The sequence below is a fragment of the Hemicordylus capensis genome, chromosome 2 (assembly GCF_027244095.1).
Source record: "Hemicordylus capensis ecotype Gifberg chromosome 2, rHemCap1.1.pri, whole genome shotgun sequence".
Classification (NCBI taxonomy): Eukaryota; Metazoa; Chordata; class Lepidosauria; order Squamata; family Cordylidae; genus Hemicordylus; species Hemicordylus capensis.
Window position 1 is genome coordinate 329,369,502 of NC_069658.1, and position 21,366 is coordinate 329,390,867.

At 43.1% G+C, this 21,366-nt stretch overlaps 1 protein-coding gene across 16 annotated transcripts in view; it reads right to left on the reverse strand.

Moving 5' to 3' along the window:
- DAG1 (dystroglycan 1) overlaps positions 1 to 21,366 on the reverse strand; it is a 146,919-nt gene that overhangs the window by 29,562 nt on the left and 95,991 nt on the right. For 14 of the 16 annotated variants that reach the window (XM_053291831.1, XM_053291818.1, XM_053291826.1 and 11 more), the window contains one exon: positions 15,785 to 16,180. The exons of 1 other annotated variant lie outside the window; for it this stretch is intronic. In XM_053291831.1, the coding sequence (XP_053147806.1) occupies positions 15,785 to 16,063 (279 nt within the window). In that variant the 5' untranslated portion in view covers positions 16,064 to 16,180. Of the gene's footprint in view, positions 1 to 15,784; positions 16,181 to 17,949; positions 21,326 to 21,366 lie in introns of those variants that run through there. One more of the 16 variants, XM_053291829.1, reaches the window with a different exon arrangement.

Sequence of the window (21,366 nt, forward strand, 5' to 3'; positions counted from 1 at the left end):
AAATATTTATAGTCAGTCTTCAAAGCTCAACAATTAGCAAGCAGAAACTCCCTCCAAGGAGCCAGCGTGGTGTAGTGGCTAGAGTGCCGGACTAGGACCGAGGAGACTTGAGTTCAAATCCTCATTCAGCCATGAAACTAGCTGGGTGGCTCTGGGCCAGTCACTCTCTCTCAGCCTAACCTACTTCACAGGGTGGTTGTTGTGAGGAGAAACCTAAGTATGTAGTACACTGCTCTGGGCTCCTTGGAGGAAGAGCAGGATATAAAATGTAAAAATAAAAATAATAAAATATAGTCAAGCACCACATTTAAACAAACCCCATTTAACATTTAGGCCATAAGAATCTCTTTAGGCATGTGCAAGGGCTTGCATGCAACGTGCATGGCTCCCCACTCTTCCCCTGCCCCCTTCAGACAGCAGTTCATCACTGATCAGAGGGCAACTGTGCTGCTGACCTAAATTGGGGAAGGGTCTTGTTGGGCAGGAAACTGGAAACTGCTCTCATAAGCAAGAACTGGGGTGCAGTGAGGACCAGTGTTCCCTCTCTAACAGGGATTCCCAGATGTTGTTGACTACAACTCTCAGAATCCCCAAGCAAAAGTCATTGCAGTTGGGGATTCTGGGAGTTGTAGTCAACATTTGGGAATCCCTGTTAGAGGGAACACTGGTGGGGACACTAGGAAGTCTCACTGCATAGAGCTATGTACAGTTATTTGAATCTTGGCCTAGTGGTGCAACAACATCTAATATGTCAAGAGTTGCTTCTGTTAATGTGGCATGTTCTATGAGTGTATTCCTCAAAACACTAGAGCACTTTATGCTGAATTCTGTAAAGTTAAGTACTACATGAAGCCATCCTTGTAAACTGGACCTGTAGCACATGATAAAATCTATACTCCACTGACTATGGACATGTGTAGAAAACTAGGTATCAGAGCCCTCAGGGCTAAACAGAAGTGAACTCTACATGGCCATTTATATAGATTGTGTTGAGATAGCTTTATAATGGAGCAAATGAGAATCATTCTATTTCTCCTGAATGTCAATTGAGTCACTTTATTGAGCAAAAAGACTTCTGCCTTATCTGTGTTTGGAAGAGACATGAGCTTCACTGTCTGACCTTATGTTTAAACTCCAAACTTCTTATTTGATATAAGCCAACCACTGCACACTGACTGCATTCAGAAGCAAGCCTCAGGCTCAAGCACTCCCTCTTTGCCTTGCACATCAGTTACTTCTTGGTTTGGATGTAACAGCAAGCTATAACTTGAGCAAACCTTCAAACCAGGACTGCAAGCCACCAAGGAAGTAGTTAAGACAGAGAGAGAGAGAGAGAGAGAGAGAGAGAGCAGTTCATCTTGAGGGCTGTCTAAATACAGTCAGTGTCATCATCTTCTGGTATGCAAGGTACAAGTCAACTATAGCAGAGGTTAGCACCAAAAAGCATCTTTATTACAACAACATCCAAAGCAATCTTGTCTTCTCTATGACTCATGAAATGGTCTGAAAAACCTGGCATATTGTGTGAGCCTTGCTGGAACTTGGTGGGAAAAACAGTAAGCTTTACAACAAAATGACACTGCAGAATATACATCACAATATGTATTAGGCCTAGCAAAATCTGTAGAATATCCAGGCTGTTACACATTGTTTTAAGGCTTTTTCATGGCAGGAACCAAAAAGCAGCTTTCCTAGGTGAGCCAGAACAGTCCTATTTAGCTACTCCCATTTACCACACTTAACAATAAACATATTTATTAGACTTGTAAAATAATATTCTTCAATACATTTAATAGAATGGGTAGAATAATTCTCCAAAATATTCTCTATGTTAAATAAATATTTATTCCCCAAGTTAGTTAGTTATTCATTCTATCTATCTATCTATCTATCTATCTATCAATCATATTTTTATACCGCCTGATATGTACATCTCTAGGTAGTGTACAAAATTTAAAATACGTAAAAGTCAAAACAGATTAAAAACATCACAATAAAAAAGCATAAAACAGTTATTAAAAGAAATGGTTAAAATTATGAAAAATTAATTCTAATTAAAAGCCCGCGAAAACAGGAGAGTCTTGAGAGTCTTCCTGAAAACAAACAGAGGAGATGCTCTTATTTCAGGAGGGAGCATACGCCAAAGCCCTGGGGCAGCCACAGATAAAGCCCGGACCTCGGCTGCCACCAAATGAGCCAGTGGCAACTGTAACCAGACCTCTCCAAAAGATTGTAACAGGCAGCAGGGTTCATGACAAAGGAGGCCCTCTCTTAAATAGCCTGGACCCAAGCCATTAAGGTCTTTATAGGTAATAACTAGCACTTTGTATTTCACCTGGAAACATATCGGCAGTCAGTGCAGCTCTTTTAACACCGGTGTTATGTGGTCCCTTTGGATTGTCCCAGAGACCAGTCTGGTTGCTGCATTCTGTACCAATTGTAGTTGCCGGACTACATAGAAAAACAGCTCCATGTAGAGCGCATTACAGTAGTCAAGCTTGGAGGTTACCAGCATATGTACCACTGTTGGCATTAGATACTAAGAAAGTTACACTGCATTGTTTATTTTTAACTTCTTAACTTCCAATGTATCCCAATGAGCCCAAGGTATAGGACGCTCACACACATTATGCCTATTGTTTATTGCTAGGCCCTGAAGATCAGTTTAAGAATGTTTATGCAACTTTGAAGAAATTCATGGTTTATAATTTTGATAGGCCTCTGGAATTCATGGTGTAGATACGTACACATCCTCAGAATATGCCCTTCAGAATATTCCACAACCAGGGAGGAACAAGACTGAACAATTCTTTTTATTGCATGGAAAATAACTTCTTGACAATGCCCTTTAACTACTATGGTTTGAATTCCAAAAATAAGGAAGCACAAGCAGTCAAAGCAGACAATGTTCAGTTGAAATGTTTTTCAAAACTGAAGAGCCTTACACACAGAAGTCATTTTAGTTTTAGTGTGTTACTATAAAAGGGAGGACCATGAGATCTATTTTACACATTATAATCCTAGACAATTCAAGGTGCCTAAAAATCCAAAGTAATGAAGAGAATTATAAATTTTGCTAGAAGTCTTGTATGAGCTCAAAATTTGAGAGGAAGAACTGCTTTGGTAGGTGAGATCTAAGGTCCACATGGTCTAGTGCACTGTCTCCAATCAAGTAGCTAGCCAAATACTGCAGGGAACTCACAATGAAAGCATGAGCCATCCACAACTTTGTCCCACCATTTGGCAGATGGAATGCTTCTGAATACAGAGGTTCTAATCTTCACTGATCAGCTCATCAGGATAGATCTGTCTGATCCTCTTTTTAAAAGCAACTTAAGCGTTTGCATTTTGCGATGAATTCAAAAAATTCATGCTTTGAATTAAAATTCCCCTGCATCTATCCAAGACATAAATCTAATGCACTTCAGAGCCATCTGGGACCTATTAGTCATAGCTGGACTTTATCATGGGTTTTAAGAGTGCAGAAGTCAAATGTCAGCAATGTAAAGAGGAAACGATACAGTATATACTGCAGCCTGAAAAATAGGGACAAAGAACATAAAAATCAGACATGGATCTTAAGAACCCATTTTTAATGTGTACTGAAGATACTCAAATGTAAGCTATGATCTTCTGTTCTGTAATATGTCTCCTTTACTCTGGGACCACCCAAGAACACCATGTATTCAGTTGCTCAAACCTCCAGGCACTCACTGGAACCACTAGAGGGAGCTACATTGTTCACCTAGGAATACCAATTATTGTTTATGTAACACAAGATGTGTTACAATTAATGGAAAAAGACACACGGGACTGCCTGAAGGCTTACAGTCTAAAAAACCCCACTCCATTGTACTAATCTCAGATGTTAAATTTACAAAGTTTTTGTTTTGTTTTGTTTTCAGTTCACACATCTCCCTGTGCTTTGAGAGAATGGGAACACTGAATAATGAGCATTCAGAAGATCTCCACTATACATATCAGACACTTGATCAGATCCGTTATACAGTGTAGAGATGACCCAAATTTGCAAAGCTACTTGTATTTGGTGTCTATTATAAACTCCTCTGATAGGCAGCACTGTTCATAGTTCAAAGAACTGAACAGATGTTCTGGCCAGTACCATTCTGCAACTCCCACTATAACGCCTTCATTTCCAGATGTGCCCATGTTTATAATAAAGAAACTATTCAGAGGACAGAGATTTCCAATCTTGTACAATAAGAGGGCATGCCAGTAATTTCAAGGGGTGGTCACTGCAATACACTAGATGTCCAATGAAATGGTCCTTTCATCAGGAAATGCTGCCAGTCTGAAAACAATTCATCCAATCTATTCTAGCTGGATGCCATGTGGCTGGACCTGTTGCTTGCACCCTGCTATCCATTTTGTTGATGAGACCAGCACAGGGTGTCAAACTATGAAAGAGGGCAATACTCTACATGAGCTTTATACAAGCAAAAGGCCAAATCTACAAGACAACATTTGTGCCAGATGCTAGGTGCTTATTGATGCTTTGGAATCCCTACTAATCACCATTTGCTGCTATTTCCTATAGTCAAGAGATACCCTGATGTCTGAACGGGCACTGCAGCATGGTTAGACCACAATCAGTGACCTTCATTTAGGTGAAGCACAAGTATATACTATTACTCATTTGCTATCCCCTCATCCTTAATAATATTTAAGGAAGGCATCCATAAGCAGCAGTGCTAAGATGAAGGTAGGAAAAGTTGATCTGTAATTACGCTGAGTCATATCTTCCAATTGCAGAACTTCCTACTGAAAGTTAGTAGTCCAGGATCTCACAATGGGAGGCATATATGAGAAAGTCAGTGAAAGACTGGACAAAATCTTGAGCTCTTTATTAGGTGCCCTGTGATCAGATCCCTTCTTACCCGAGAGCCCACAAACATTACTGAAGCACTATAGCATGTGACAAGCAGCATCAGGTTCCCACAGACCCTGGCGTGCACAATTTTAAACCCATTAGTTATCGGGCAGTCTGCCAACTGCTCCCACTGCATTAGCTTGAAGCTTTCACAGAAAGTGCTCTTTGCACAATGTTGACCCTAATCTTGAGTTCATGTTCAGTTAGAAATCCCAGTGTTAATCTGCTTAACAGAAGGCCAGAAGAGAAGAACTCAGCATAAATGGAAGCTCATTGCCAATAAGAATGCTTCTCACAGTGCAGCTATTACATTAACAGGGCAGATAGGAGTCCTGCACGTGTGACAAGACAGCAGATAATGAGCCTGTTTGGTTTCCACAAAACAAACTCTTCGGATCCTGTTTATAGGATGAAATCTCCTTAACAGATAAGAATAAACCTGTTAAATAAAAGCCGCACCAACAGATGGTGATAGTTATTGGACTTGTGAAAAGTAGTCTCCTGTTTGAACATGCAAAGCAGCTTTGTGCAGATTTATTGTCAACTGGTTCATCAGTCACAGAATCATCATTTAAGTGGAGTCATCAAGTGAGTGAACCTATTAAATGAATGGGATTTGGTTTTGCCCTGGGCAATTCACTGACAGGCCACAATCTGTGTATCAGTTATGCGTACACATCTTTCAACCTGCATACTGCAGAGGCGCAGAAAATCAGTGGTCTAAGAATCTAGTCACAGTTCTAGTTTACTACAGGCTACAGAACCTAATGAACCTCAAAGCCTGGTTGCAGCTTTAAGGCAGACAGAGACTGACCTGTCACTTCTCACTCCCACTGCTGCCAAAGGCACGTCTATAGTTTAGTCCTCAAAACTAAATTCAAATGAACAGAGCTGAAAGTATTCAATAAGCATCACCCACCAACATACTCATTAACTGCTTGTTTTGTTTACTGGGAACAGATTCCTCACTTTGCTGAAGCAGGGCTAGCTTTGGGAATTTATTAGATGAATATTTTTTGCCCTATTTTGCTCTGCATTAAGGCTGAATAATCACTGTGAGGTTTTTAATCAGCTGTGTGACAAAGGATGAAGGTAAAGTAATTATTTGCTAGATTATTGTTGGTCCCTTAAGTATTACTGCACCCTTTTGGAAGAAAGCCTAGCGCAGTCCTTAAAAGCACATGCAGGGAAGAGGAAGCCATTTCCAAGCGGCACTGGTGAGCCTAATACTAATGCAGTACAAGCTTATCAAGTAGCCACTTACCTAGCCACCTGCAGTTAGCAAGTATCTCCTCTATGTGATTACACAGAGAAAGAGTTAGTTATTCTCTACTCCTTTCATTCTAGTGATGTACTAGATGATGTACTAGTGATGATACTAGTGATGTACATTACTAACATAGGCATGTGTGGTCAGACAGGCTACTAAAAATGGTCATGGGCTAGCAGCTTCTGTGGACTTGCTCACAAAGCTGGAATAAATCAAATTCTAATGAAAATATGAACACAGTAGTTTTAAGACATCCAAGTTAAAGATGGCAGGGTTTTTTTAAAATGTCAAACTCTCACATCTGTAAGATTAAGTATATCCGTGGGTATAAATCACTTGGTACTAAAGCACTAATCAAAGGCACATAGAGGCTTCAACAAAACCACTTGCCTCCTGGCCTGGGTGATAGGCCCAGGAGAGGAGCAGTACTAAGTATTAAACATTCTTGCCCATCCTGGAAGCAGCCCTCCAGCACCACCTGTGAATTTGCTGATTTACCATCCCAAAGCACTGACTGAGGCCAGCACAGTAGCATGAGCAGGGAGAAAGAATGGTGCTGTCACACACAGGAGAGCTGTGGGTCTTGGTGTCCAAATCATGGAGGCAGCTGACTGGGGACAAATTCTGTGGGCACATGTGTATACGTGGAGCAAAAGGTCTCAATCTTGCTACTGCTTCCACCTTTGTCCCAGTCTGAGGGAAAGAAGCCCCTCCTCTTTTCCTTCCTCAAATTGTCCATGAAGAAAAGGAGAGGTGGTTTCTCTTTCCTCTGGCTGGACTTTTGCAGAAGGCACAACTTAGGAACAGACTCCTTGCTCTTTTCCCAAATATCTAGTCATGGCCTTTTATTTCCAGTATCTGTAACATGATATATGGAAGGCCCACAAATATCAGCTTGTTTACTAGCCAAGTGTCAATCCGCCTGATAACACTCACCCCAACACACACTATGCTGAAAACATATGCACCAAATCTCCCACCCAGCAGCAGTGAGGAGGATCATCCTCTCACTAGTGAGACTGATACCTTTTGTTCCACGTATACACATGTGCCCACAGAATTTGTCTCCAGTCAGCCGCCTCCATGATTTGGACACCAAGACCCACAGCTCTCCTGTGTGTGACAGCACCATTCTTTCTCCCTGCTCATGCTACTTTGCTGGCCTCAGTCAGTGCTTTGGGATGGCAAATCAGCAAATTCACAGGTGGTGCTGGAAGGCTGCTTCCAGGATGGGCAAGAATGTTTAATACTTCGTACTGCCCCCCCCCTCCCTTCCACTTTGATGTTGCCAGGCAATCTTTATCTCCATACACTTCCATTCCTAATGTACACACCAAAGAGAAAAACAAAAGCAAAGCAAAATATAAGATGCCTTTACAGTAACCTAACCAAGTAACAATATTTTTCTTGTGGATGGAATCATAGATGGAATCTCTGTGTTGCTGCTGTATGAGAAATTGGGCTCTGTGCAGCAAAGCAAAGCATTCCAGAAAGGGGAAAACCCAAAATTTAGCAGTTCTGTTGTCCCTCCCAAGGCTGATTAAAGAAAAACCACACACAGACACACTAAGAGATGCTGTTGGGAACATGGGCTGGCACAAAAACCTGGAGTGGACTTCTTTTGTGGAAGGAAAGACTGTGCTCACTAGTCTTTTTAGCACTGGTGATGAGAAAGAGACTCTTGTTGGACTGTGCAGTGGCACAAATGAAATCTGAGCGAATGCATGAGAGCCCACCCATTGCATTAGAAAGTTAGGGGGGAAGAAAACAGTATTTTAGTTGTGAAAAGCTCCTGGATAGGATGGAAAACACAGACTGGAAGTGGGAGGGAGGCAAGAAAAAGTGTTTCCTAGTTATGTACGGTACTATTGCTAGGGAGGTGGGAGCCATGTTTAATTTCTAGAAAGATGTGCAATACGATTCTTCTTATATGCTCTTCTCCTTAATTCTGTTTGGGGAGGGGCAGGCTGAACATACTCTGTAGAAAGAAAACCAGAGTCTATGTGCTCAGAGGCTTTTTTGTGTAATCCCACTGGCTAACAGAAATTAATCACTGGCTACCAAGACCAGACACAAATTACTGGACCTCAGGAGGAGGTTGGGAGTGTGCTTGGGGGACAATTTGGTGCATATGTTTTCAGCATAGTGTGTGTTGGGGTGAGTGTTATCAGGCGGATTGACACTTGGCTAGTAAACAAGCTGATATTTGTAGGCCTTCCATATATCATGTTACAGATACTGGAAATAAAAGCCTAAAATAGGAAGTAAGGTACAACTTTGGAAATGAGGGTGTTCACCAATTGATTAGCCAAATACAAGGTCAGGGTTGTTATCACTTTGAATATTAAAGTGAAAGCTTTGTTTGAAAACAGGCTTTTGTACCTGCATATAGTAAGTTGAATATAATGTTTCTATGTGTGTATAAGCATGCCACAAGTTAGGGCAGGGTGCTATGCTTCTTGAGAGAAGAGGGTTACCCTGAAGATCAGGCTTATGTGCAAAGTTTCTTAGGCTGTTGTCTTGATACTATGGGTCTTTAGTTCTGTGGATTTTGCGAATCCCAAGATTAGCACCTCTACCATTTGCCTGTAGTTCCTTCCACTTGAAGATCTCCAAGAATTTTAGTGAGTAAACCTAAAAGGGAAGGAAGGACCGCTACCATTTTATACAGGTTGGAAACTACTTAAAGATTACAAGCAGATTCTTGACCTCTACTAGTAATTATCAGTAGCTATCATTTTCCCTTGACCTTCAAGCTGTAAATCAATACCCATCCGACTTTCTATGAAAGTACTATGCAGACAATGTTGCTAGGAAAGCAATAGCTTGAACACAGGATACCGGAGCAACTCTTGCACAAAAACTGAGGGTAGAACTTCAGTAACTGCAGACTTCAACTTTAAAACATAAGAGAACAATAACGGACCCACAACAAAGTGTTGCAGTATATCCCTGGTGTTCAAGTGTTACCTGAGCCTGTGGCTGAGCATGGTGAAAACACAAGAGTTACCAATAAAGACAGGTGTGCCTGCTCTAATTTGGGTCTTCCTTAATATGCAACTTTCATTCCTCCCCGCCTCACCCTCAATTTTCTGTGTGTGTTTGTGGCAGGGTGCACTGCTGCTCAGTCCCACCTTCTTTTCATCCAATTCCAAAGCTTCAAGAGTTACTGTTAAGAAGCAGGGCTCCTCAGCTTTCTGTAACTGAGCTATGGCACATTTCTTTTGTAAAGTCTTATTGTTATCTGAACCTCCAGAGTGTTCCCATAAAGCTGTGGAGTTCTGAGGAAATTCCCTCAAAACCTGCCCACCAGTACCTGGGAGTACTTCATAACCTCTGTTCCCTCTAACAGGGATTTCTAAATGTTGTTCACTACAACTCCCAGCATACCGAGCTACAGTGGCCTCTGGCTGGGAATTGTGGGAGTTGTAGTCAACAATATCTGGGAATCCCGGTTAGAGGGAACAGTGTTCATAACACCATAAGAACAGCCCTGCTGGATCAGGCCCAAGGCCCATCTAGTCCAGCATCCTGTTTCGCACAGTGGCCCACCAGATGCCGCTGGAAGCCACAGACAGGAGCTGAGGGCGTGCCTTCTCTCCTGCCATTACTCCCCTGCAACTGGTACTCAGAGGCACCCTGCCCTTGAGGCTGGAGGTGGCCCACAGCCCTCCGACTAGTAGCCATTGATAGACCTCTCCTCCATGAAGTCATCCAAACCCCTCTTAAAGCCATCCAGGTTGTTGGCTGTCACCACATCCTGTGGCAGAGAGTTCCACAAGTGGATCACACGTTGTGTGAAAAAGTACTTCCGTTTGTTGGTCCTAGACCTCCTGGCAATCAATTTCATGGAGTGACCCCTGGTTCTAGTGTTGTGTGAGAGGGAAAATAATCTCTCTCTCTCCACTTTCTCCACACCATGCATGACCTTATAGACCTCTATCATGTCTCCCCGCAGTCGTCTTTTTTCTAAACTAAAAAGCCCCAGGTGTTGTAGCCTTGCCTCATAAGAAAGGTGCTCTAGGCCCCTGATCATCTTGGTTGCCCTCTTCTGTACCTTCTCCAGTTCAACAATGTCCTTTTAAAGATGTGGTGACCAGAAATGTATGCAGTACTCCAAGTGTGGTCGCACCATAGTTTTGTATAAGGGCATTATAATGTTAGCTGTTTTATTTTCAATCCCCTTTCTAATGATCCCTAGCATGGAATTTGCCTTTTTCACAGCTGCCACACACTGAGTCGACACTTTCAACGAGCTGTCCACCACAACCCCAAGATCCCTCTCCTGGTCCGTCACCGACAGCTCGGATCCCATCAGCATATACTTGAAGTTGGGGGTTTTCGTCCCAATAAGCATCACTTTACACTTGCTAACATTGAACTGCATTTGCCATTTTGTCGCCCACTCCCCCAGTTTGGAGAGATCCTTTTGGAGCTGATCACAATCCATTTTGGATTTCACTACCCAGAAGAGTTTGGTATCATCTGCAAATTTGGCCACATCGCTGCTTACCCCTGCTTCTAGATCATTTATGAATAAATTAAAAAGCACCGGTCCCAGTACAGATCCCTGGGGGACCCCACTTCTTACTTCCCTCCACTGTGAAAACTCTCCATTTATGCCTACCCTCTGTTTCCTGTCTTACAACCAGTTAGCAATCCACACATGTACTTGTCCCCTTATCCCATGACCGCTAAGTTTCCTCAGGCGTCTTTGATGAGGAACTTTGTCAAAAGCTTTTTGGAAGTCCAGGTAGACTATGTCAACTGGATCACCTTGATCCACACACTCGTTTACACTCTCAAAGAAGTCCAAAAGGTTGGTGAAGCAAGATTTACCTTTGCGGAAGCCATGCTGGCTCACTCCCAGCAGGGCCTGTTCTTCTAGGTGCTTTACAATTTTATCCTTGAGGATGCTTTCCATCAATTTGCCTGGAACGGATGTTAGGCTAACGGGCCTGTAATTTGCCGGATCGCCCCTGGATCCCTTCTTGAAAATCGGTGTTACATTTGCTACTCTCCAATCCTCTGGTACAGAGCCCGATTTCAGGGATAAGTTATATATTTTAGCAAGGAGGTCGGCAATTTCACATTTGAGTTCTTTGAGGACTCTTGGACGGATTCCATCCGGCCCTGGTGATTTGTTAGCTTTCAGTTTTTCCAGACAGTTTAGAACATCATCCTTTGTCACTTCTATCTGACTCAGCTCTCTGGCCTCCATCCCTAAAAAGCCTGGTTCAGGAACAGGTATATGCTCAGTATCCTCTGCCGTCAAGACAGACGCAAAGAACTCATTCAGTTTCTCTGCAACCTCCATATCCTCCTTAATAATTCCTTTCACTCCCTCATTGTCTAATGGCCCAACCGCCTCCCTGGCAGGTTTCCTGCTTCTGATGTACTTAAAGAAGTTTTTGTTATTCCCCTTGATACTTTTGGCTAAATGTTCCTCAAACTCTCTTTTTGCCTCCCTTATTGTCATCTTGCATTTCTTTTGCCAGAGTTTGTGTTCCTTTCTGTTCTCTTCGTTTGGACAGGCCTTCCAATTTCGGAAGGAAGTATTCTTCCCTTTTATGGCTTCTTTGACGGTACCCGTTAGCCATGCTGGCATCCTCCTGGACTTAGTGGTACCTTTCCTCCTTTTGGGTATACAAGCTGACTGGGCTTCTAGTATTGTGGTTTTGAGTAAACTCCATGCATTCTGGAGCAAAGTGTCTCTCCTGATTTCCCCCCTCAGCTTTCTTTTCACCATACTCCTCATTTTGGAGAAGTTTCCTCTTCTGAAATTCAAAATGTCTGTGTCTGACATCCTTGGTGATTCTCTCCCCGCATGTATGCTGAATTTGATGGCACTGTTGTCACTGTTCCCTAAAGGGTCGATGACACTGACATCACACACCAGGTCCTGGGTGTCACTCAGAATTAGATCCAAGGTCGCCTTCTCTCTGGTTGGTTCCATGACCAACTGTTCTAGGGCACAGTCATTTAGCGTATCTAGAAATCTGACCTCTTTGTCCTGACTTGAATGTGAATTTACCCAGTCTATGTGTGGGTAGTTGAAATCACCCATAATTACAGCCCTGCCTCTCCTTGACGCCTCCCTGATTTCCTCCTGCAGCTCCCAGTCACTGTCGGCATTTTGATCCGGAGGGCGATAGCACGTCCCCAGTAGCATGATTCCTTTCCGGCCTTGTATAGTCACCCACAGGGTTTCTGTGGAGGACTCCAGTTCACTTAGGTTTTCTAGCTTGTTAGATTCTATCCCTTCTTTAACATACAGTGCTACCCCTCCTCCAAGGCGCCCCTCCCTGTCCTTTCTATAGAGTTTATACCCAGGGATAACAGTGTCCCACCGGTTCTCACTGTTCCACCATGTTTCTGTTATGCCCACTATGTCTATTTCTGCGTTAGCAACCAAGCACTCCAGCTCACCCATCTTGGCTCGGAGGCTTATGGCATTGGCATACAAGCACCTATACACTGAATCTCTCCCCTGATGTATGCTATTGTTTTGACTCTTTGACCTGCTGGCACAGGCTCCTGTCTGCTCTTTATGCGGTTCTGCTCCGTCCCCTTCTGTTTTATTTGAATTCTTTGCAGCCTCACACTTTGAAGGATGGCTTTTGCCAAACGGGGTACTGCCCAGCTCCCATCGGCTGTTCCCCAGGTGTCATTTTAAAAGCTGTTCTGCAACCTTTTTGATTTTAAGCGCCAGCAGTCTGGTTCCACCTTGGTTCAAGTGCAGCCCGTACCTTTTGTACAGGCCTTGCTTGCCCCAAAATGTGTCCCAGTGCCTAACAAATCTAAACCCCTCCTCCCGGCACCAACGTCTCATCCACGCATTGAAACCCCTCAGCTGTGCCTGTCTCACTGTACTTGTGCATGGAACAGGTAGCATTTCTGAGAATGCTACCTTGGGGGTCCTGGACTTCAAAATGCTACCTATCAGCCTAAATTTGGCTTCCAGGACCTCCCGACTGCATTTCCCCACATCGTTGGTGCCGACGTGCACCACGACAGCTGTCTCCTCCCCAGCACTGCCTAGGAGCCTGTCTAGATGCTGCGTAATGTCCGCAACCTTCGCACCAGGCAGGCAAGTCACCCTGCGGTCAACACGTGGGTCACAAGCCCATCTCTCTATCCCCCTAATGATCGAATCACCCACTACAAGGAGGCCCCCACCCCCCAGAGGAGTATCCCCTGTGCGAGAGGATATGGGCTCATCATCCATGGAAGGGGTCCCTTCTAAAGGAGCATTTCCCTCTTCCTCAGACCGATGTCATCCTCGCCCAAGACCTTCATTCTCCCTGACAGCAGAGGAGCTACCAGCCCTGGAGTGGGATGCCTCTATCACGTCCCTGAAGGTCTCGTCCACATGCCTCTCTGTCTCTCTGAGCTTGTCCAGATCCGCCACCTTGGTCTCGAGGGAACGGATTTGTTCCCTGAGAGCCAGGAGCTCCTTGCACCAAGCACACACCCATGACTTCTGCCCATGGGGCAAATAGTCGTACATGTGGCACTCTGTGCAATACACTGGAAAGTGCCCCTTCCCCTGCTGACCTATCTTCATACTGTTTTAATTGGCTCTTTACAGTATTTAGGGAGCTTATTGTCCGTTTATTAGAAAGTTTACTAGGATAGGTCTCAGCTGTAATGGTCAGCTATTTAACTGTCCAAACAGCCTTTCCCAAGAATATGAGGGATATGAGGGAGGGATATGTACTTACGTTCTCTTCTCCACCAGGCTCCTTGTGCTCCTTGTGATCGCAGGGGCTTGTTCCAGGCTCCCCCGCACACTTCCCGCTAAACTCCTGCAAAACTACAACGTCCTGTTTACTATCCCTGTTCGCTATGCTCTCAGGCCTTCACCTCATATGTAGAGTAGGCTTTCAACTGTCACATAGGATGTGAGTCAAAGGAAGGAATGTGGGGCCCCTCCCAGCCCTAGCTGACTCCACCCCCACTACTAAGTAAACACTGCCTTTAGGTAACCCTACGAACTCCTAGCCCTGTGATATCTTAACCCTAACAAGTAACCCTAACAAGTAACACACACAGAGATAGAGAGACTAAGACCTACCCCTTAAAGAGAAACAGCCCCTGCAGAACTCCTCTCTTCCTGTTAGTTTGTTTGAAGGGGGAAAGGCTAGATGTTTAGAAGGGCTTGCTCAACTTCTCAGCTTCTCAGCTGTGTCTGCTCTTCCAAAAGATTAACTGTGTCAAACTCCTTCCTCTTCAGAAAGAAAGCACAGTTAAATGACCGATGAGGGAGCCAAAGAGTTTCAGCATTTTCTTCTGTAGATACTATTAGACAGCTTCCCCCCTCAGAAGCAAGAGGGCTTGCGACTCTCACCACAGAGTTCTGCCTACCTGCTTTTCTGTAAAACTGCACTCAGAGCATGAACATTCTGTCCCATTAACAAACATGGGGACAATTTGTGGTGAGGGATTAGCTCCCTTTCCCATCTTGTAATTTTTGAAAAAATACTAACATACCAGCAGGTCACCCCAAGTCTGCCAGTACCTTCCACTCACCCAACATGCTGGTTCTCCATCCATAAGGATAACAAATTTCAACACTTTTGTATATAGATTAGACTAGATGCAAACGAAATATTCCAGCCTGTGTTATGGTATGGCTACCAGATAGCTGACTTATGTGTGTCAAGATGCTTTTAAAAGGCACAGGACATGAGAAAAATTACCATAACCTGAATTATCTTAATTTTAATGGTTCCAGCAAAGAGCATTTTACATCTTTTACTAACCCTTCAACTTGAAGAGTTAACATGTTTCATAACCCCACAATTCTCAAGTAAATCATGCACACCTTTTCTTTCTTACATTAAAAAATACTGACAATATCATGAGAGACAAATGGTCCTTTCATTAAAGAGAGAGGGATGGGGCAGGAAGGAGAAAGTGTGCCAGAGTGAGCAAGTGCCTGCTGACTATGGGAAACTAGCCTACTGGGGAAACCATTTTGTACCTCATCAGTGATTCCAAATTCTTCCTGCTGTGGCCTCAACCTTTTGGCTCTAGAATTAATTAGCTATTTGTCTGACAGTTCAAGGAGAGTTCAAAATGTAAAATACACCCTCCAATGGTTAAAAAGGCTAGTGGCTGAATCTCTTCTAGGATACTGCAACATGTTATACCAGAACAGAAAGTGTCTACAGCGTCACCCCAGTTGCTTCTCCCATTGGAGAACTGACCCATTAAGGCCGAGGCTGGAAGCTCCTGTAACACTCTGGTACAAGGTCCAAGAGTGTAACATGGCATTACTGCAGCTGCTTATTCCTGCTCAAAGGTTTTTAAAGAGGTACCCAAAAATGTTTAAGGCCCAGGAAAGATAACTGCAGAGCTAGGACAGAGATGCTGGTCAGCAATCCACCCTATCCGCTCCCCCGGCCAACGTCAGATTCCATGAAAGACTAGCAACATTTTAGGCACATTGAATGAAACACACTGCATGCTTTCTGAACACAATGTTTTAATGTAATTTGGGCATACAGGGTACCAAATCTGGGCTCTTTCAACACAGCTATCACAACATGGGATAGGAGAGGGGAAAGGTGCTATGACAGAAGCAGGAGACAAAGCTTATTAGGTCCCAGTGTTCTCACCTGGATAACTTCTCCATTTGACGCAAGTAAGTCTGTTGGGATGGCAACTCTGAAGGAGCGACCCACCACGGCAGAGCTGTCTGGAATCCCCACGACTGCTGGCACACTTTCTCGGAGATCCGAAAGCACCGAATGCATGGAGGCCTCTAACTGGTTTTCCCAGTCCCGTACAACTTCTGAGGCCTCACTGGGCCAATGGCACTTTACAGAAGTAGTCACCATCAGCACCAGCAAAGTCCTCCCCAGTACTGGGGACAACCGTACAAATCCAAGAGTCATTCTCTCTCCACAAACCAAGTTCACTGTTCTAGCCAGAAAAGGAGATCCAGGTCCAGCAGCTATGAAGAGCCGTGTATCCACAACTTCTTCATACCAGATTCATTGCTGTTTTGGGACCTGCAAGTGGGGAAAAATGTGAAGTTGGCATATGAAAGCAAGCTTTGATTAGGACCCTCTGAGCTGTATCCAAGTTCATAAACTGGCATGCTCTCATCCAGACTACAGCTGAAAGATGCCCCTCACCCATCCAGCAAGGCCCTCACATCCTTATAGAACGCTTGTATCCCACTCTTGCATGGCAATTCTGATGGCGTCTCAGATTACTGGTCAGATAGCTCTGCTTAGCTTCAACAGTGATGCAGCATCATGTTTCCAGACCATTCACTGAAACCAGTGTTGCTCTTGTTGAATCCCAATAGTAAATTAATAGATCTGGTGATCTTTCAAGAAAATCCATCAAGGTTGTACAAGGAATTTACATTAGTTATCAAAGTGACTGAAGGGCCACTAATGGAAGGGATAGACATTTGTTTCCATTACTCTAAAGTTCTCCAGACCACTGTGTGCCTTATCCTAGCCACCACGTTGAAAGTCCTCCTATTACATCAGTCATCCAAAAAGACTGAACGCCTCTTTACACAATACATTTCCTACCTGGAAATAAGTAGAAAATTCCATGTATCGGCTATGTCAACAGCCATGAGAGAAGTGTACAGTACTGAATAAGTGTACAGGCTGCAGGAGCCCTCTATCAAATCTGAGGCTTTTTGCTCCGTGTTCATATGACAAAATAAATGCACACAGGCTTGTCAGGATACACTGAACTTCCAGCACAAGGGACAGAAGTGATGATACTCCATCCTTTGTGAACAAGCAGCCACTCAAGGGGCTGCATAAGTCAGATGCACATGCTGTATTTCTGAGTGCCCCATGGGCTCCTCTCTGACAAGGCAGTCCACACACCCCACTTGCATATTATAGCAAGTAAACATTTTTGAATGCCAAAACACAAATTTATGATGCAGCACACTCATAAATGGGATACTTTACTAGGCCTTGCCTATGTTAATATGACAGCATATTCTAATGTTTTGATTCCTTCAGTCTGAAGTACAGAACTCCAGGCATTTAACTAAGACTTATTAAAATTTCTATACTGCCTAACCCAGATGCACTAGATAGCTCACATGAACAAAATAAATAAGCCACTATTAAAGCAATTTAATACCATTTAAGAGTCACCAAAAACCAGGCTATCAATCAATCAATAAATATTTAGGGCTCTTTTAAAGGGTGATATTGATGTTAAGTCTCAAATATCTATAGGGAGTGCATTCCACAGCCCAGGAGCAACTACAGAGAAGGCCTGAACCCGCATTGCCATCAGATGAGCTGGCGGCAGCTGTAGACTGACCTTTCTCAATGACATTAAAAGTGCAGTGGAGATCATACTGAAGAAGATGCTTTCCTAGGTAGCCTGGCCCTAAGCTGTTTAGGGCTTTAAAAGGTAATTACCAGCACTTTGTATTTTGCTCAGAAACCTATAGGCAAACTGTGCAATTGTTTTTAAAAACAGGAATAATATGGTGTCTCTGAGAAACCCCAGAGAACAATCTGGCTGCCGCATTTTGAACGGAAGTTTCTGCACTACACACAAAGGCAGTTCCATGTAGAGTGCATTGCATAGTCAAGCCCAGAGCTTATTTTGAGATCATCAACTTCAAGTAATGGATGCAGCTGCATATCAAAGGGCTTCTGGCTATAGCTTCAAACTGAGAAACCAAGGTGAGGCCTAGGTCCAAAGCACTCCCAAACTACATACCTGTTTCTTTCAGGGGAGTGCAACCCCATCTGAAACAGAAAGTTCTCGAATTCTGACTCCTTACCATGAGTACCTCCGTCTTGTTTGGATTCAGATTCAATTTATTATCCTTCATCCAGCCCATTACCGTCTCTAGGCAGGCATTTAGGGAGGCTATGCCATTTCCTGATGTCATAGAGAAATAAATGGGGGGGAGCATCAGCATTTGAGAACACCCAACGAAAAAGGAGGATGTCAGAGGAAGCTTTAGAACTGCTGCTTTTAAAAGTTCTAATTGAATCATCTTTAATTCCATGTTCACTTGTTAAAGAACAAGGCTCAGATCACCTCAGAGACAAATAAATAAATAAATAGTTAACATTTTATACCTCCCACTACTGGTCTCTAGGTGGTTTACAGCAACAAAACAAAGAAATTTTAACAATGAAAACATATAAATAGATCTCCATGCTCCAAAACTAGCTGACGAAAGGTTACCAATACTTCTGTATGCTGACAACACTGTGATCCTTTCGCAGACCAGGACTGGTCTTAAGAGAGCCTTGGGGGCCTTGGCTCTCCATTGCCAGGAGGAACATCTGGCTATCAATTACTCCAAAACTAAAATTGTCTGTTTTAATAACAGAGTTAAGAATTTCACTTGGTCTGTAGATGGTCATCGAATTGAGCAAGTGAAGTGTATTAAATATCTTGGAGTGGTTTTTCAGTACAATGGTAGGAAATCTGCACATGTCAAACTGGTCTCTGACATGGCACAAAGAAGTGCAGCAGCTATAATGCGGTTCCACCGTACTCAGGGTGGTGGCTATATCCCTGCCGCTATTAAACTATATCTAGCCAAATCTATGACACAACTCTTACATGGTGCCCAACTGGGCCCCTATACTAATTTTATCACTCTAGAAAGGATTCAGTCAGGCTTCCTGAGAGCTCTTTTTTCTGCACCTAGGTGCACTGCTAATGTGGTGATTCACCAGGAGGCTGGTTTACTAACCGTAGAAACTAGGGCTTGGCTGTTAATCATTTACTATTGGCTGAAACTTCACCTTCAACCAATAGGACTTATACCCAAATTTTTATTGGTCATGCATCAGCCGCCTTGATGTATGAAGATAGTCAACAAACTCCTTCTCCTTGAATTAGCTCCAGACTCCTTACTTGAAATGGGCCTTGTGAGCACAAAAAATATGGTCCATCAGCGACTGGAGGATATTGAGTTGCAGAATGAGGTGGCTTGTCTGCCTGCATTCTACAGACCACTAAAGATCGGATCATCTGCACCATATCTGACATCTATTACTTTTTCTAAATTCTGCTGGGCCTTCTCAGGAGCCCATTTTAATGCTTTCCCTTCAGCCTTGTTTAGCAATAGCAATAGCAATAGCAATAGCACTTACATTTATATACCGCTTTATAGCCGGAGCTCTCTAAGTGGTTTACAATGATTTAGCATATTGCCCCCAACATTCTGGGTACTCATTTTACCGACCTCGGAAGGATGGAAGGCTGAGTCAACCTTGAGCCCCTGGTCAGGATCGAACTTGTAACCTTCTGGTTACAGGGCGGCAGTTTTACCACTGCGCCACCAGGGGCTCTGGTAGGTTTCAACATCTACCCATGGGTTTACTGGGAGGTTTCAACATCTACCCATGCAGGCTTAGCTTTGTCCTTGCAGCTCCGGTGAAATCGAAACTATTATTTTATTGTACTGTAGTTTTTATTGGGATTTTAGGCACTGTCTGATTCTACCCTTATTGACCAGATTGCCTGGACATTCTGGTGATTTTTTAGTTAAATTTTTACTTGCGGATAATGATTCCCTTATTTCTTATACCGTGGCAAAATTCTGTTATATAGCCATTAGAGTGCATAGCTCCTTGACTGATTCAAAGGGGAGCTCGGACTGTTCATGAGTCTGCTGAGATGATGATTTGGTATCGCTCTAATTGCAACTGTGATATTGTTTATTCGTCTGATATTTGTTTTTTGCTATTGCAACCTTTGTAATAAAACCTTTGGCTTTATTCTTGGTCAATGACCGTAAACAAACAAACTATAAATAGATCAAATTAAAATACCCATAAAAACTACCAGATAGCGAAAAAGCTTGGCTGAAGAGATGTGTCTTTAGTTGTTTCCTAAAAGCCAACAAAGATGGAGCAGCTCTAATCTCAGTAGGAAGTGCATTCCTCAGGCAACTACAGAGAAGGCTCTCATTTGAGTTGTCACCAGACAAATTTCCCCTGAAGATCTTAATAATAATTTCTTAAATATCCTAGGCCTAAGCCATTAAGGGCTTTATAGGTAATAACCAGCACTTTGTATTTTGCCCAGAAACCTATTGGTAGCCAGTGTAGTTCTTTTAAAACTGGAGTGATCTGGTCTCTTTGGGACATCCCGGAGACCATTCTAAACTGGACCCTAGTATTTACCCTGATTAACCATTAAAAGCAAGACTTCCACTACCAATAAGAAATATCAGGAGGATGCCTTATAAATAGTGTATAGCAGCAGTAAGAGCAATGCCACTGTTTTTTTTACAAAAACTCCTAATCAGGTATGCTCCCCTAGTGAAGGAAGTGGTTGAGACTATTGTCCAGGAAGATGTCAGAACAAGCTTTGATACAGTTTTGAAGAATACAGATCTCAGAGCTAAGAGCTTATGAATGCATTCCAAGGTACAAGTGTCTGAATCAATGGCTGAGAGTCAAAGTTTAAAAGCATGAATGTCCATCTCACTACCGTTCAGTAACTTTGGAGCAGTTGTAAGTAGCAGGTGTGGGGAAGGGTACAGAGGGAAAACAGGAAAGGAACGCTAGGTTTATAACATACTGGCTGCTGTTTCAACCTCAACTCCACTGGTACAAGATGAACCAGTTATTGTCCTTCACTCTGGGTAGAAGTCACCACCCCTAGTATGGTGAGACTGCATCACAGGCTAGCACTGGCACAGACTGAAATCAATTTAGGATGCTAAACTCTCTATCAGTGTCTTCAATGACTTATGTCCTCATCACAAGTGCAGGGAAAAGTAAAGTATAAGCTTCCACCTGTACCTTTGGATGTGTGCACTTGTTTTTGGTCTTTATGCCGTTTAACACATACACACTAACATTTGAGACTTAAAAAATTTGTGTCCTATGAAAGACAATGGAGGCAGATTCAAGTTTCAAGGTTTCTACTAGCCTGTAAAATGCATTACAGATTCTAACTTTGGAACAAGGAGAAGCATTTATTTGAGGCAAAACAGACCTAACAGGATGATGAGATTGCTTTTAAAAAAAAAAAAACTACAGCAGCAGCTTGCTAATGAATGATTCAAATTGCCCAGTTTTACTAGGTAAGCCCAGATTGCTGGGTTTTCATGAAATACAATGAAATGAACCACACTTTGTTAAACCATTGCTGGAGCACAGTCTATGGTAAGCCAAGAAGCTTCATGTAGTCACATTTATAACCTTTGTTAAAGTTCAAGCTTATA